Genomic DNA, 16,531 nt, shown 5'->3' with positions numbered 1-16,531 from the left:
CCCAAAACCAAAAGAGAAACTGCAAGTTCCACCACCATTAACAAGCAAGAAAATAGGGTTTTCTAGGGAAAAAAAAAATTCCATTAGGGCAATGTATCATTATCTGCACATCTTCTAAAATTTTTGTCTATCTTGGCTCACATAGAATCATCCCCACTTCAAAGGAACATATTCTTCCTCAGTAAAAACAATTTCCTTTTATGGAAAACAGAATGGATCTAAAAAGAAAGATTAATTTGTAAGCTACTAGCATCACATATTTTAACTCAAAATACTGTAATTAAACACAAAGAATGCATCTCATGCACAAAGCAAATTTTCCAGCAGTGATGCACATTTATATTGGGTTTCTATTAAAAATCCACACTGAATCAGAATTTTCCCTGCAAGTCATGCTCAGATTTTGATTAAATTAAAAAAAAAAATACATATTCTGCACTCCTTATATAATAAGCAATTTTCTGATTTCAAACAAGCTAAATACTCATCAGTGCTTCTAAAGGCATGGCAATTTGAATCACAGGAAAAGATTTTCACATAGCGGTTCCTAAAGATCAGCCTTAGTTTTGAAGCCAAGCAGAAAAAATGTGACTCTTTTTTGCTAACTCTCTAAGAAATGTCTTATTCTCTGCAGTGACTCGACAGCTATCTTTTTAAAAATCTCTAACAAACTGCGGAAAATTAATTGTAGTAATATAAAAGCATTACTGGAAACACCACTTGCAGCAAAGCTTTTATGCCAGCACTGTTATATCTGGTATAACAGCACATTCACCATATGGGTTTTTTAATAAAAACTTTGTTTTAAAATACTTTTCTGAGAGGTCATGTAATCCAATTTAGCAATTACAGCTCTTGAGATTCTGTTAGTAAAATAAAGCGTAACAGCTCCTGACAACTGTTCCCCTATCTATTTACCTTCATGTTAGAACAAGCCCATTGGTTGGGACCCAAAGTCTAGTTTCTTTATGGAAGCTAGGCAAGGGACAGTTATCTCAGCAATCTCACAAAATAAAACCCAACAAAATTAAAGTAGTACTGCATTTCAAACCATGGTGCAATTATATAATTTCTTTTTCAGAGAGACTAATACTTTTAAAAAAGTAATTATGGGATTGATACTGCCATATTTCTCATATTTAGTTCACAAAAACATTTGTATTCTGCAATTACTAGCAAAAAAAGACAATTGGAAATGAAATGCTCAGAACTACATAGAGCACCCTAGCTGACAAAGAGAGTTTTTCTACTTAGAAGATCACCTATGTAGTAACAGAGAACTAAGCACTATTTCAAGAGCTAGTAACACAAACCCATATATTTGGGACAGATCATGTAGCTGCAAAGAGATTCTGTTCTTCATAAATCAGGAATGACAAAGAGGGTCTGTACCATTCAAGTCTAAAAATGCAGTATTTCAGATTTATGTAAGATGATAATTTGAATACCACTGTGATATGATTAATTCTGGTAAGTCTGGATAAGCTACATACACAGAGCCAAGACGGTTTATGCAGGATATTGGCTGAAGCAACCAAAAATGTATCATTAAGCACACGCATTTCCAATGGGCTAAATACCCAACTGTTCCCATCTACAAGGGTTTGCAGATGTTTTAATTATTTTCTAAACAGATATAATTTTAAGCTTTTTAAAAATAACTTGACTGTGTTATTATCTGATAGAAATGCATCCTTTTATTTGATTCAATTAAAAAGGCATTAGTAGAGCCTTATGTTCATTATTTTAATGGCATATACCCCAGACTAAAGCATTAACCCAGATATTTTAATAGTTTTTACACAGGTGCACAATGTTTAAATAAGCAATGACGAAAACCATGCAAATATTTCCCCAGTTTCTCTAAGCCTTTCTATACAGACAATTTTACCTGCATGGAAGCTTGCTTGCATAGTCTTCAGAGGTTTTAATCATTCAGGAATGTACTGAATTGCTTTCTCTGCAATACCAAGCCATTCTCTTACATAGACGTTTATTTTAATGTACTCTACATGTCTTATTAAATATGCAGAATGGCCATGTAATGAAAAGTTAGGTGTAGATTATTACAATGTAACATGGAAACTATAGAAGTACATTTAAAGGAAAAGGCTCTCCTCATTTCAGCTGTGAGGAATGCACCACAGAAGAAATTAATACAGGGAACCTATGGTGCAGCAAATGAGAACTCCTCCAAGTGAGTCACGACCAAAGTCACTTATTAGTACTGAGTCAGAATTCATGATCTTTCCACCTTATTTCAAATTATTGCCAAAAAAACACATGTGACTTGCATTAGGGATTTCTTCCAAGGTGCACTTTTCCAAAGCTCACTTTTCTATGAAGTGGCTACAATGTATGATTAATTTCAGTGATAATATGATTCAAATTGAGGAAGGCATAGTGAGAAATTGCCATTACTGTTACTGAACTATGAAAGCTGTATGGAAACATCATTCCTTTCAAATAATATTTATGACAATGAAACAAAACTTCTCCGTAACTGCATCAACACAACTGGCAAAAGCATGGATTAACTTACTCCTGGCTGTTACTGCAGAGTTCACCAGCAGGGCCAGCTTCAGTTAGCTCTGCACATTCCAGAAGCCTCCCCAGAGGTGACATTAATATAAATATGGAACAAGGACAATCTGATTTATCCTGCATTCAGCTGAGTCAGGTCCAAAAGAGGTTTATTAGGTCCTGGCTCATGGACTGCAGCAGATAAATGCTTCCAGAGGTACAAGACTGTAAAAGCTGTACGGATACAAGTGAATTAAAAAAAAAAATAAAAAAAAATCTATCAGCTAAACCCTCATTATGTAGTTTCACAATCTGGTCTGGGAACCAGCTCTGTTATTTAAAATCATCCTGGTAACTGAATACTAAATTTAAATATTACTAAGAAATTTTAAAAAAAGGCACAGCTCAAAAACTTTTCCCTTACACAGTATTTTACAAAACAAAGGTAACAGAGAATTTCTAAGTAGAAATTATTTTAAAAATATTTGGGGATTTCACATATTATCACAACTGCAGAAACTCAAGTTCAGTGCTCAAAAAACAAACGTAACTCCAAAACCCTCCAGGGTTCCTCTACCATTTTTATAGCAACAGCCTCATTCAAACACAGGCAGCATGAAGATGCACTTGTGGCAGGTTTCAATTTAATCTGGTTTTCTTTAATGAAATAACCGTCCTTTACCTGCCATGATTTTGTGGTATTTCAGAGGTATCTTTCTGATACTACTTTTCTATCTATGAAATAGAGGAAAAACTGTAAAGAAAAGAGGGTGGGTGAAGAAAGCAGAGTCTCATGCAGTGCAGTATATTTGACTATTTTGTTTCTGATGTCATTATCCCAACAGGGAAAACCTCAGTTTCCTGATGAGCAATCACCATTCTCATATGGCAGGAACAAAAGAAAGAAAGATGTGAAAAAGGAGCAGAAAGAGGAATTATGATTGCACATACTTGTACTCCTGTTTTTTACCTCTTGCTAACATGCATAAGTAGCTTGTATTTCCATCAAATCCAGAGTTACAAAAAAAAAAAAAAGGCATTACGGTATCCAAAGCAAAAAGAGGTGTTTAACATAGACATACAGAGCAACCAGGCCCAGTGGAAGGTGGCCCTGCCTATTGGAGAGGTTGGAACTAGATGATCTTTGAGGTCCCTTCCAAGCCAAACCATTCTGTGATTCCATGATACACTCTCTAAGTACATCTATTCCATACCACTTTAAAAAAATTACAAATTGTTATTAAAGGCAACACACAAGTAAGAGAGTACAGGCATCTCTGTACTCAAAAACATTTTTGCTTCTCCTGTACTTAGTTTATAAATATCTAGTTTGACAAATAATACATAAAGACTATATGTTCAGATAAACACAGATTTCTCTAACTACACAATTTTATTTTTTTTAAACTCTCTATTCATGTTAGATTCTTGGCAACCTAACTAAAGCTTGGCTTGGCAAAAATGAAAAAGTAAATACTGTGTACAGGACTTGAGTGAAATCAGAAACTGATACAGTAAGTCAAACTGTGCACACAAAAACCTGTTTTCTTGGGTGATAGCAACAGTTGCTAGAGTAAATTCAAAAGGATATATGGGTTTTTTTCCAGCTGGAATGGTAACTCAAGCAGTTAAAAAGCATGTTTTTGAACATGAGTGGTATTACACCAAAGGAGGATATAAGTGGTTTGACTACTATCTTGAAGATTTCTAGCTTAATCTTGAAGATCAGTTTATCACACTTGTGAAGGAGGGCAAGAGATTGAAAAAATAATAAAACTCTAATCAAGCTGCAACTTGCTCTCATTTTCTAGTATCAATTAATTAAACATAATTTAAAATAACATAAAAAGCCAGATCAAACAGCAACGGTGACTGGAGGCAGCAACATGACAAATTACTTCAAGAAGAAAAAATATTTCGTAACTTATTTGCTTCATGGAAGCACAAATATATCTCAGGACCACAACAAAAGTTAATTATAGCTGAGTGGCCTTAATTTGTCCCTGCAAAAAACTTTTTCTCTATAATAATGAGAAGCTATACAGCAGTTCTTTTAAAATCCACATAAAAGATGATTATCCTGTTTCTTTGTATTACATTAATTGTACCTCTTGCTCCTTGCCAAGCATTAAGAAAGAATATTTTGTTACTTTCGTAACTTCTAAACTTGTAAAAAATTCATAGGCGATTTCTATGTGTTCTTCTAATTGCTTGGTTCCTGAAAATCTGAAAAGACATTCAGTGCCTTAAGAACAAATTTCTTGAACTCCAGAAAGAAAAATTACTGCATACTCAGAGATTTATTAAAGCATTAGAGTACATGTACCTCTTGCTACAAAACAATACTAACATTATTTTACACAGAAAAAAAATTAATTTAAACAAATAATGTAGGAAATTACCTAATCTGCTCCCATTTCTGGGCATTGCCATGAAAGATCCGAGGCTGCCCCCTATGACGCTGTGTGGTCTCCGTAAAGGGGGCTTCTTGAAGGATCCCGTGTACTGATGGAGAAATGAGTGCATGCTGTGAGACGTTGGAGGCCTGCCATTCTTCACAATAGGCTCTACAGTTCACAAGGATCAAAATATTCATTGCCACAAGCAAGGAGGATGGTCAGGAACATGCCAGAAGGAAAAAAAAAAGAAAGGAAAAAAAAAAAAAAAAAGAGTTAGTAAACAGGAAATCACCAGTCTGGTAAAATTATCTTTCATGCTAACAGCAGACCACCATACTATGTCCACTTCTCTATTAACAAACAAGTACAAAACACGGCATTAGGCGTAACCCAAATTTAATTTTACTAAATCCTGTCACTCTGCTGCTGGACAAGTAAATAACCTCAATATAAAGTCTTAGGAAGTCAATAAAACCAGAAGAATTATTTTCTTCTGTCTTTACTGCACAATGCTTCATCTTTACGTTTAAACAGGAGAGCTGCTAGGTCAACTGTGATGAGCAAATTCAACTATAAGCCTTTGAAAATATTCTCCCCCTCAAAATTCTTGTGGGTCACTAGTACCAAAGTCTTGCCATTGGAGATCTTTAGAAGTAACCATACCTGTCTATACCTCCCAGAGCTGACATGCCATAATTAAAGTTATTAACTTACAGGGTATCAGAAAAATTAAGCATTCTATTTTTTATTTTGGCTTTCGACTGGATTGTGTTTCAGATGGTTCACAGAGATTTTTTTTTAAAAAAAAACCTATTATCATTGATAAGCACTTTCTACAAGAATGAAACGTTAGAAATTTTTAAATCTTATATACAAGTGTGAACAGAATTTGGGTATTCATGTTCCCTCAGCAACCTGACTCCTCACACACAGACTAACCCTCAAGGATAGATATGGCCCCAGAAGCAGGCTAACTCTGAAAACATGAGGGGTTTTTTAACCCCCATAAGAAGCAGAACAGATGTCCACTCGTATTGACCATCATGACAGTGGACTTAGCAGAATGAAGTCATTCATACAAGAAAATAAAGACAAAAAACTCTCACTTCAGAAAATGAGATCAGAGTCATCTGGCAGCTACATGCAAGCACTCTCCCTATACCAGGAAAAGGAACAGAAGCTATGCCCAAAGAACAGCTGAGATTCAAATAGTTTTATTTTTCCATTATTTGATTCTTATTAACATTACAGATTCATGTCATTCAGAAAACAGAAAAGGCAGCAGCCATGCACTGAGCAACCACAGTGTGATTACTACTGAATGGAGCAGCACCCACTGGAGCCACTGCTCCCAGGGTGTGCTCAGAGCTTCAGGCATGCCTCCTGGGACAGGGAGCAATCTAGGATGCTTTTTCATCACTCCACCTTGTATACCCGCATGCAGGGATCCCAAAAATCTTGCTTTCCCTTCTAAAGAAAGGGAGTAAGAATAATATAGCTGGGAGGACATACTTTATGGAAAGCAGAATTTCAATGGTGAAGGAAAGGAACAGCAATAAATGCCCAATAACCTAAGGAAAACAGGATCCTGAAGGGAACATCCTCCCTCCCCACATATACAAAAACCTTCTAGATACATTATTATGATTAGTCTGAAGCAGAGACAGAAGTACACAGACAGAATTACCCAAGGACAGGTCAATGACCTTAAGAAATAATTATGCAAGGAATTTTTGCATATAAACATGAAAAGCACAGTGATACCACAAAAACAAAAAAACATTAACTTAGCTGCTGCAGGGGAAAAAAGAAAAGCCCTGGGGGAAAAAACAATGCTGCAGACCAAAAACAGAAAGGACATGTCAGCACTGTTACAAACCTGCCTGCATCTTTTCATTAGCATCCTTCAGAAACAGTGTCAGAGTGGGCAAACGTGAGGAAAAATACACCATACATGTGTGTATATGTTTGTAAAGTATGACCAGGGTCCTCAAACCTCTGCATATCTCTGTCCCAAATGCTTATTTCTGTTCTAATAGGCTGCATCACCCTTTTGACTTAAGAGTAGTATGAAGTTCCTTGTTACATGCCTTTAACAGCAGATTTATCCTAGGGCAGCAGGCAGCAAATTCCTCATCAATTTTTAATAGAATCTATTACCACTTCCATGTGACAGGACACAAGTTCACATTCAGCACAACTACTGCTTTTGTTACGTTAACATCTGCTTTTTGATTTCCTACATTCTAGCCAATTTTATTTGAATCTGATTAAGCTTCTAGCCTAAACACCTCACACTGAGTTTACATGCATAGGTGAACACATGAATAATACCTTGTATGTTATGGTTTTTGTCTACTCATTGTAAAAGCAACCTACCTTCATGAACTGTGCAGTATGTAAGAGACCAGAATTTATGAATACACTGACATGACAGTGGGATGCACAGAGATGATTGTTAAAAAAATCTGTTTCCCTTATGATGCCAGTAAATTTGGATGTATCACAGTTCAAAACAAAATTCCTAAAAGATCCTAACATATGCAAAATTCAGCTCAAACATAAGGATATATACAGTTCACATTAACAAGTAAATGTATATAAAAATTTAGGATAAATGGTTGATATTATAAGATCCAATTATACAGAAGCAACTTTTGTCATCATAGGCAACTATTACCTTCCTTCACTGTCCTAAGTACTGCACTAACTTGTGAAGCCCATTATAAAATTTTGCAACTATAATTTAGGTCATATAGTAGGACAGGTACAACTGCTGGCAGACAACGAAGTGAATGTTACAAGAACACTCACATGACACTGTATTTCTGACTAAGACAAGTATTAATACTACTTATTTATAAATGGGTGCTTAAAATCCTGATACATGTTAACTTACAAAAAAGGAGGGATTGTATGGCATATGATGGTATAACACATAGGCTTACGTTTTGGAAAGATTATTTGTTATAAACAATTCAGTGTGTATTGCTGTACTCTAGGAGCTTCTAAAGAAATGGCTGCATGAATTCTGCATTATGTTACCTCCTCCTTACAAATGCAAGAGTAACAGCCAAGAGCTGATACAAATATCCAATATGATCAAGCAAACTCTTGCTGGAAATTAATTTACAAGGCTGTTTACTACAGTTTTCATGCATTTATGAGATACAAGAGTTAAATGAAGTACTTTTGAAAAACTACATAAATCTCTCTCCAAAGACCCACAAGTACTTCTTTTGAAGTTACAATTTCATTTAATTCACTTCATTTTTTTCCCAGAATTATTAATACACTGAATCACTATATTTAAAGCAGAACACTGTAGCTATAAGGTGCGAGTTTAGTCAACCGTGTGGCCTTGAGTAAAATGCATCGAAACTGTAAAAGTTACATGCCTTTACTACTTATGTCTATAAAAACTGCTTCTTAAAATTTCATTTCTGCCATTATTGGTTTTAAAAAAAATGTTTCCCCTATATAAAACTCACAAACATCCCTTACTTTAGTGTCACTATACTTGGTAAATAAAACTCAGTAATGACATGCTGCTGTTAGTTTAACATTCAGCTACAGGCAAAATGAATTATGGGAATTAAAAGGTGAGTAAAAAAACCACTAAAAATTCACTGAGCAAGTGTATGGTGCTACTGGATTTTGAGATCATGCACAAATCTAGTCTTCCTCTCTCACCTAGATTACAAGAGCAGAAGTATGATACAACCCTCAGAGTGAGCAGAGGGCTGAACAGGGCACCTGGGAATCCGCTGCATCCACCAGCTCCTTCAGCACAGGAGTGAAAAAGCCAGCCATGGCAGGTTTATACTGCACACAAAATGATTCCTCTGTGCAAACTCCCTGCTGCAGAATGCTAAAACTAATCAAACTTGCCAAGACTCAAGGGGAGACTGAACAGGCAATCTGCTCAGGGTTACTAACCACACAGAGACTTGCCTAGTTCAGTAGTCTCTGAGCTAGAAAATGATAAGTACACTGGGGAAATGATGCTATACTTTGGGCTCTAATCTTGGATTTGTCCTCAAATGTCATTCAGCACAGACAGGCAGAACTCCAGCTGTCCTTACAGCACAAGACTTCTGCAGCACCTGGGCACTTCACTTGTGCTGGCTGTCACTGGCACAATCATTCCAATAAAGGGTCTTTTTAGCCATTTATCTCCAGCTCTCTTTCCTCACCCTGTTCTATAATCTTTAACTCCAAACTGATAAAACAAACTGATATGGAAAACAAGCTGAAACAGACACTTCTCAGTGGTTCTTTTTTAAATTGTATTTCATCAATCAGTTGTTATTATCTTTTTATTTTGGCTACAACATCATGTAATCTTGGACTAATCTTTCAGGGAATACCATTTCAACCCCTTTCATGTCTTAGGCAGCCTACTAAGCTGTCACGCAAATCTAGTCTTTAAGTGTGAAAAAAGTTTAAAAACATTCTCAATGAGAATATTTATAAATATTATCCTGATATATACAGGATGATCACAGTTTTCTTTTCATTGTCCCTGAACAATTCTTGCAATAGACACCCTTAAAAAAAGTGTATATACGCACATTAGATTATTTTATCTATAAAAATGTAGACCCCTTTTTTAAATGCCATGTCCATGTTATCTTGCTTAAGTGTGCACCTTCAGCAAGGTTTAAAATTGAGCAATGCATTGAGCAGTGCAGTGACTGTGCACTGCTGTATTTATTACTTCATGCTCAAGTTGGGCGAGTGCTCAGCTAACCCTTTATATAACTTGGATCATTTTCTTGTATTTCTCACATTCTGTCATTCAAACTTCTGTTACTATTGGCATAACCCAAAATAAATACAACAGCACCATTCAAAGAAAACACTGTTCAAAATACAATCAGCCCAGCTTAATAATGGTTTAAGAGTTGCTATATCATGAAATGTTTTGCAATACACAAACAAATTTTGAGAAAACTCCATACTCAGTAAGGTACCAGTGCTTTGCTAAGTTTGAAATAATGCCAGCATCAATGCTGACAAACATACAAAACCAGAGTGAAAATTCATTTGAGTTGTGAAGTGGCATAAATACATATGCAAACATAAGTGGAACTGATTTTTTAGTTCATAATTATGAAAACTACCAGAGTCAAGTAGAACAGCAGTGTATATAACTAAGAAACCTGTCTAATGAATTAACTAAACCCAACAATTTTATAAAGATGCCTCCTCTTCTTCCTAACTGCAATTTAAATTAACCACAAACCTTGAACTGAAATTACTCCTGAGTTAAGCAATTTTTCAATTAATTTACGATTTATCTTTTACTCATCCATCAAGGATAACAAAGACCCTCACTACCACTTTCTTTCCTGGGCTAGATTTACTTAACTGGATTTACTTAAGCTGAGCTCCAGAGAGCCTGCAGAATTGCCTGGCATTTCTCTTGGAAGCCTCAGCAACTGACATACTGCCACATGTCAGTCAGCTGGAAGATTAAAGAAAGGAAGTGTTTTCATTAGGAATGTAAATGCATTTTAAAACACTTTTTATGAATATATATTATCACATACTCAACTATCTCTTTTTTTTTTTTGTCCCATAAGCATCTCTATTATGTGACGAAGAGACCAAGCTGTTTTTCATATTTCACTGCCTAAATTTTGCAGTGGTGTTTTCTTCAACTAGCTTTAACGGAGAATTAAATCACCAGTCAAACAAGGTGACATTTTTCCTTAAACATCTCTGACAGAACTGAGTATGTCTGCAAAAAGAAGTTTGATTCCACAACCACAATCTACTCTGGACATGTAAATCATATAAATATGTATTTTAAATTCATATAAATAAAGTTAAAATACACATGTGGAGATTTCTAATCAAAGCAAGAGATATTGGAGACTTATCACTTATGATTACTGATTTGGGTACAGAATGGGGACTGAACCCAGGCATGTTCCATATTCTAAGCAAGGATGAATCTTTGTGCCTGCTACAGTTCACTGCTTCTACTTAAAATGTGGCTTAGGATTCTTTCCCCCGGCCCCCAGTGAAAAAGCAATTTAAATTTGATTAATTTTTTTAACTAGATACCTATGGGGTATACAGAGCACAAGTGCTGGTGGAAGGACGGAGGCAGAACCTCACTTAACACTTTTAGCTGCAACTTGACTTTGGACTGGCTCAAGTATAACAAAATCTCACTAAATGTCTCAAGAATCCACTACTGGATTTTATAGGACAGGACTCAAAGCAGTTTCTTTTCCACCACCTTGACCTCATCCTTGTTCCAGAAAACTTCCGAGGTTTTTTTTATCATTTCCAATTTGACAGAGAATGGAAAAGTGTCAAAAATCTACATTTTCGAAATTAAATATTCATTGTCTGAACAGTTTTGTATTCATGAAGCTTGCAATGCATCACCACAACATTTTAAAACTATTTATGTAGGCTTCTCAAGTGCCACTATCATATAACTTACTCATATTTCAGCATCATCTACTCCACATTCATTTACCTGATCTGAATGTTAGGCTCTGCTAATGATTATTAAGTTTTTTACATAACCAAACATGATTTTTTTTTTACTTGAAATATAAAATATTTTAAACAAACTGCAGAAGAAACTGCCATCAAGAAGCCCTTTATTTCTTCAGAAAATCTAGAATGCAAGCGGGTGAATTTCTGATATTATAGAATTGGCATGCTGCACTGCATAATATTTAATTACATGCTATAAGGCAGTCAGACCCACTCAGTAAAATTAGTTGATTGCAGGTGACAGCTTCCATAGAAGCTACATTTAAATAACCCAAAGAAACAAAACGTTTGCTATGTATGTACTCTCCAGGAGCTGGATGAAGAATACTACAAAATACTGTGTATTTATAGATTATTTTATGGGGTTTTTTCCCTTGGATTCTGTTATGTGATACCCAGGAAAACATTAAGTAACTCTAAAAACAGAGCAACCACTCAATACCATTTAAATTACCAGTATTTTTAATTAAACATTAAATCTTCAAACTATTGAATACTACAGTTTTGAGAACTTGGCAAAACTTCAAGGGATTACTCCCATTGCTCAAATGAATCCATTTGAGTGCTGCAGTTATTCCACAGCAAATGTTCTTCACCTGCACAATACAAGGCAAAATATATTGGTAGAACATTTGAAAAAATATGCTAATATAACCCTGAAGAAGAAACTTCCTCCGAGAAATGAAGTACCTCAATTATTAAAATGGCACTGTACATCCTATAAACCTTTTTGTTTAAATTTAGGACAAAAAGGACTGAAATTTTTCTGTTTGAATTACAAGAACAATGCACAAAAACAAATACACAAGGCAAAGAATGAGATCAAGATACCTAAAAAAACACTATAAAAGGCCTTTCAAAGCTGACTTCATAGAGTGAGGTTTTGTCTTCAGTCCAGGTACCATAACAATAAAGATCACAATCAAATGAAATTTATTCAAAACCAAAATCCTACCTTTAAGATTTAAGTATTTCATACTGCTTAGAAAATAACACTCAGATAATACTTTTAGTCATCAGAACCTGTACTGGAACATAGGCATGGTAGTTCTGTATCTCAAATTATATAAGCATAACACGCCGTAAGTATAAAACTATAACTGCAAAAGGCATCACACTACACCAAATCCCTCAGAAAAATATTTCAGCTACAATTTAATTCAATGAGAGTCAACACCACAGCCAAGATACAAGTATTCCTGGCCTCCATCCTTGCATTCACACACACAACTCCCAGTGCAAACATCTGAGACCACACTGCCAACCAAACCAGAGAACAGAGATCTGGCTGCTCCTTTTTGCCCCACTGTCAGAAACAGTGTTGGCTAGTTACGTCTAATTTATTTTTCTGTATTTAATGACTGCACCTGAATACCATTTAAGAAAACAATCTCTGCATATTCATCAGTGAGCCTACACTAACAGAAATCTGCTGTATTTAGAGAGTTCACTTCTGCATCTCAACATTATGCTCCCTGCCAAACTTGTATTCTAAGGAAAACACTTATGAGTGGACAAACACACAACCCTCCAAGACTACAGGTCTCTGCAGCATGCTTTCAGGCACATGCTCATTTCACTTTATAAGCACTTCCACGTATGAACAGAGCCTATAGGTTTTGTGGGAAGAAGCAAATTAAAACAGAGGGAAGAAAGAACACTATGTTGTGCAGTGAACGTGGGATGGAGAAACCATACTGAACAGTAATAACAAAAATGGATGCAGACCACAGCACAGAACAGTACATATAGACTATAATAAAAACGTTGTCAGTACAGTATAAGGGACAATACAAGGATCAGTGTTTAGCTGTGACAACTAACAATTACTCACAGTAATGTGTAGCTCTAGAATGAGCTGTAGCAATTCTGGGGATTTCTTCTCCCCCTACCCACCCACATCTTTCTTCATACTGATACTTTCCTCCAACATCAGCAGAGAAATTTTACCAATTTATTACCAGTAAGCATTTCTGTGCTCATATTTTCAATTCAAGAACACTGTCTTGAAAATATGTTGCAACACACTGTTTTCCTTCCACGCTCAAGGAATTCTACATAGCAGATGGAATGGGAATTTCTCAGCTCTGTTGAAGATGACATGAAATGATTAAAACTACAAAGGCATTTCAATGTTCTGAGACAGTATCGCAATATGTTAATTTTTATAAACATTCATCCCTCTTATCAGAGTATTAACTAGTCATTAATGCCTTAAACCTAAAAAACACTTACGCACTTTACCGTAGCTGATCCTTCCATTATTACTCACACCTGTAAAATTACAAAAAAATTATGCAAGTGTTCATGAGACTGGATCCTATGATCACATCACTGAGCTAAAAGAGACCAAATGGAGATAAACATTATTTTACAAATTAATGTAGCCATTTCTATCAGAACTTCACCTTTTTTGGTTTATTATATACATGTGCATTTATCTGTACCAAAAAAAACAACAAAATAGAATGCTTTCCAAGTTACTTACAAATTAATGAAAAAGCTGTGGATGTATTTTGGAATGCATCTTGCAATTATGCTTAAAAGCATGCTTGGAGTTTGTGATAATACATTTCATAGTATTAGACAATACAGACACATTTTTTGCTTTCATTAGAGATCATATGTATTTGAAGTATTTGCATAAATTTTACACTTAATTAGGCTTTAATTATGCATGATTTGGATGTTACTCCTAGCCAAATTTCATTAGTATGTCATTGCCAAAGAAAAATTTCAGGGGCAAATTTAGTTGTCAACTCCTACAAATTACTGTTTAGTATTCTAATATTAATCTAAATACAAATATTAAGGTAAAATCCAGAATTTAAAAAGCAAGCCAGCACACTGTTAGTATGACAAACTAAAAATAAATAACAAATCCACCTAATTGATTTGTATGTTGAAACATCAGAGACCATGAAAAGCTTTTGCCCTTAGATAAAAGACTAGCCCGAAGTATACTTCATACAGACCACAGTTCATAAGGCTTCAGATATATTATTAGGTATTTCACTGGTCCCTCTATTTTTATGGGTTATGACCTGATTTGGCAGCGCTTCCTAACCCAGAAGCCAATTATGATGAACATAATTTGTAAGAAAGATTTAATTATATATAGATTTCTGGTCACTAAATAATTTGATGGTGTTCCAAAAAACCCAAACCCAATGGTTATTCTATATTCAGAGCAATCGCTCTGTGCTACTGCATCGAACAATATGGGTTGATCCTTGCTAATCCCATTTTGCTGCTCATGGATGAGTGATGCATACTGAGATTGTACTGACATCACACGATGAAGTAGGCTGTGTATTAAATGAGACTGCATACAAAAGGGTAGCTGATTCAGTGGTAACAATGCACTGCAAAGAAATCAAAAGTTATAGATCTATTTTTATGTCCGTGAACTACAAATGGGACAATTTGTTCTACATTAGGAGTATTCTTCTTTGAATCTTGAAACAACTCATTCAAAGTTGGAGCTAATGACAAGATAGGCCTCTGGATGGGAGCTGCAGTTAACTTGAAATCACAGGAAATTGTTGTGGGAGAAGAAACATTTGGCAGGGGTCTGAACAACACAGGTCATCTCAAAAAGGTGAGCATAAGGAAAGGTCCCTGGTATTATGCACAAGTGATCTACATCTACATCTGGAATGGCAGTACTGAACTGCAACTTGTAAGAAAGAATTTTACAGGATATACATATATATATACATATTTATATATATATACACACATATATGTATATACATGTATACATATATACAAATATATTTCACAAGATATAAATCAGATGGAGATGGATCTGGATTCTAGGTCAGCACAGATGTGGCTTTCTGTGGACACGGTCTCTACAATCTCTATAACCCAGTAACACAGCTGCTTCCCAGGAAGGAAAAAAACTAGCATGTATAAAATTATAACCCTCAGTGAATACAGCCATCAGCATGGAATGACAGGAAGACAAGATGAGCAATTTACTAGAAAGAAAAAGTTAAAACAAAACAACTGGACAGTAACAATGGAATTAAATTCTGCTGCAAAGGCCTTCAGCATTCAGGATCTAGTCTTGCCTTCTGACCTGAAAACCACAGTTTCAATGCCCTTCAACTCTTCTTTCTCAAGTTCATGATGTAATGCTTGGAAATAAAGCACATATGAAGAACCACTTTCTGAAGATTACTTGTATCCCTGACTTTGATTCTCTGTAGATTAATATATTGGCATGCCTTTGAATTACTAGGTAGTGCTTTTTATGTTTCTTCAGGAAAAGAATCAAAGCCTTGAACAAATGGGCACATTTGTTTCTCGGTTCCACAGGCTAAAGGAGCTGTTCATTCTTAAAAGCAGAACTAAGGAGATGGTTACTCCTGCCTCCTGAGATCAGCACCATCGCAGTAAAGGATGTACTCTGAAGATCTTAATGCAACTATCACTTTATAAAATATTATTCAAGAGACACTACATCCTCTCATGTGTCTCAGCTGGATATTTAAAGTTAGTGGAGGCTTTTTAGCATTGTGATTTTGTAAGATGCCAAGGCAAATTTTCTCATTTAAGCACTCACTTTGTAAGCAAATTTTTTGGAAAAAATCCTTTAGTGGGCATTTAAAGCTATATTCTTTACCAAACTGGTCTTTCACCAAAAGAGAAAAATAACTTCTTGGCTGATTTTCCAACAGCTGTTTCTGCCCAAAGCACAATCCCGGCAGTCTGTCTGAAAAATACTCATTCCAAAATAACTTAATCTGTGGGAAAGCTAGAGCATCCTTTAGAAAAGCAAGACTAGCTGGAGCAGCAAGCATTTTCCAACACCACTTTCTAAGAAACTTAGGGTTGGAAAGGAAAAACAAAGGAAAACAAAAATCCACTATGTAGTATCCTGTTCACCTCTGCAAGATCAAAGACAGCACAAGTACGAATAACCGCATTCTGGAAGAATCTGAAAAAGGTAGCAAGCATCAGTAAAACTTTTTTTAATGCCATGAAATGATGAGTTAAAGGTTAGGCACAGCAAAGTACAGTTTATATTCTCTGTCTTCTTTTAAGAGGACCGAGTGCATTCAACTCCTTGAGTGTAT

At 35.5% G+C, this 16,531-nt stretch overlaps 1 protein-coding gene across 9 annotated transcripts in view; it reads right to left on the bottom strand.

The window, feature by feature from the left end:
- Window positions 1-16,531, bottom strand: part of CDK17 (cyclin dependent kinase 17) — an 89,225-nt gene that overhangs the window by 35,959 nt on the left and 36,735 nt on the right. For 8 of the 9 annotated variants that reach the window (XM_062492359.1, XM_062492361.1, XM_062492358.1 and 5 more), the window contains exons 3-4: window positions 13,680-13,718; window positions 4,926-5,090 (exon numbers count right to left, since the gene is read on the bottom strand). In XM_062492359.1, coding sequence (XP_062348343.1) covers window positions 4,926-5,090; window positions 13,680-13,718 — 204 coding nt within the window. The remainder of the gene's footprint in view (window positions 1-4,925; window positions 5,091-13,679; window positions 13,719-16,531) is intronic. The other variant, XM_062492365.1, reaches the window with a different exon arrangement.

Source organism: Cinclus cinclus, chromosome 4, assembly GCF_963662255.1.
Source record: "Cinclus cinclus chromosome 4, bCinCin1.1, whole genome shotgun sequence".
In the NCBI taxonomy this organism is placed as follows: domain Eukaryota; kingdom Metazoa; phylum Chordata; class Aves; order Passeriformes; family Cinclidae; genus Cinclus; species Cinclus cinclus.
This window is presented reverse-complemented; position numbering and strand designations above follow the sequence as displayed.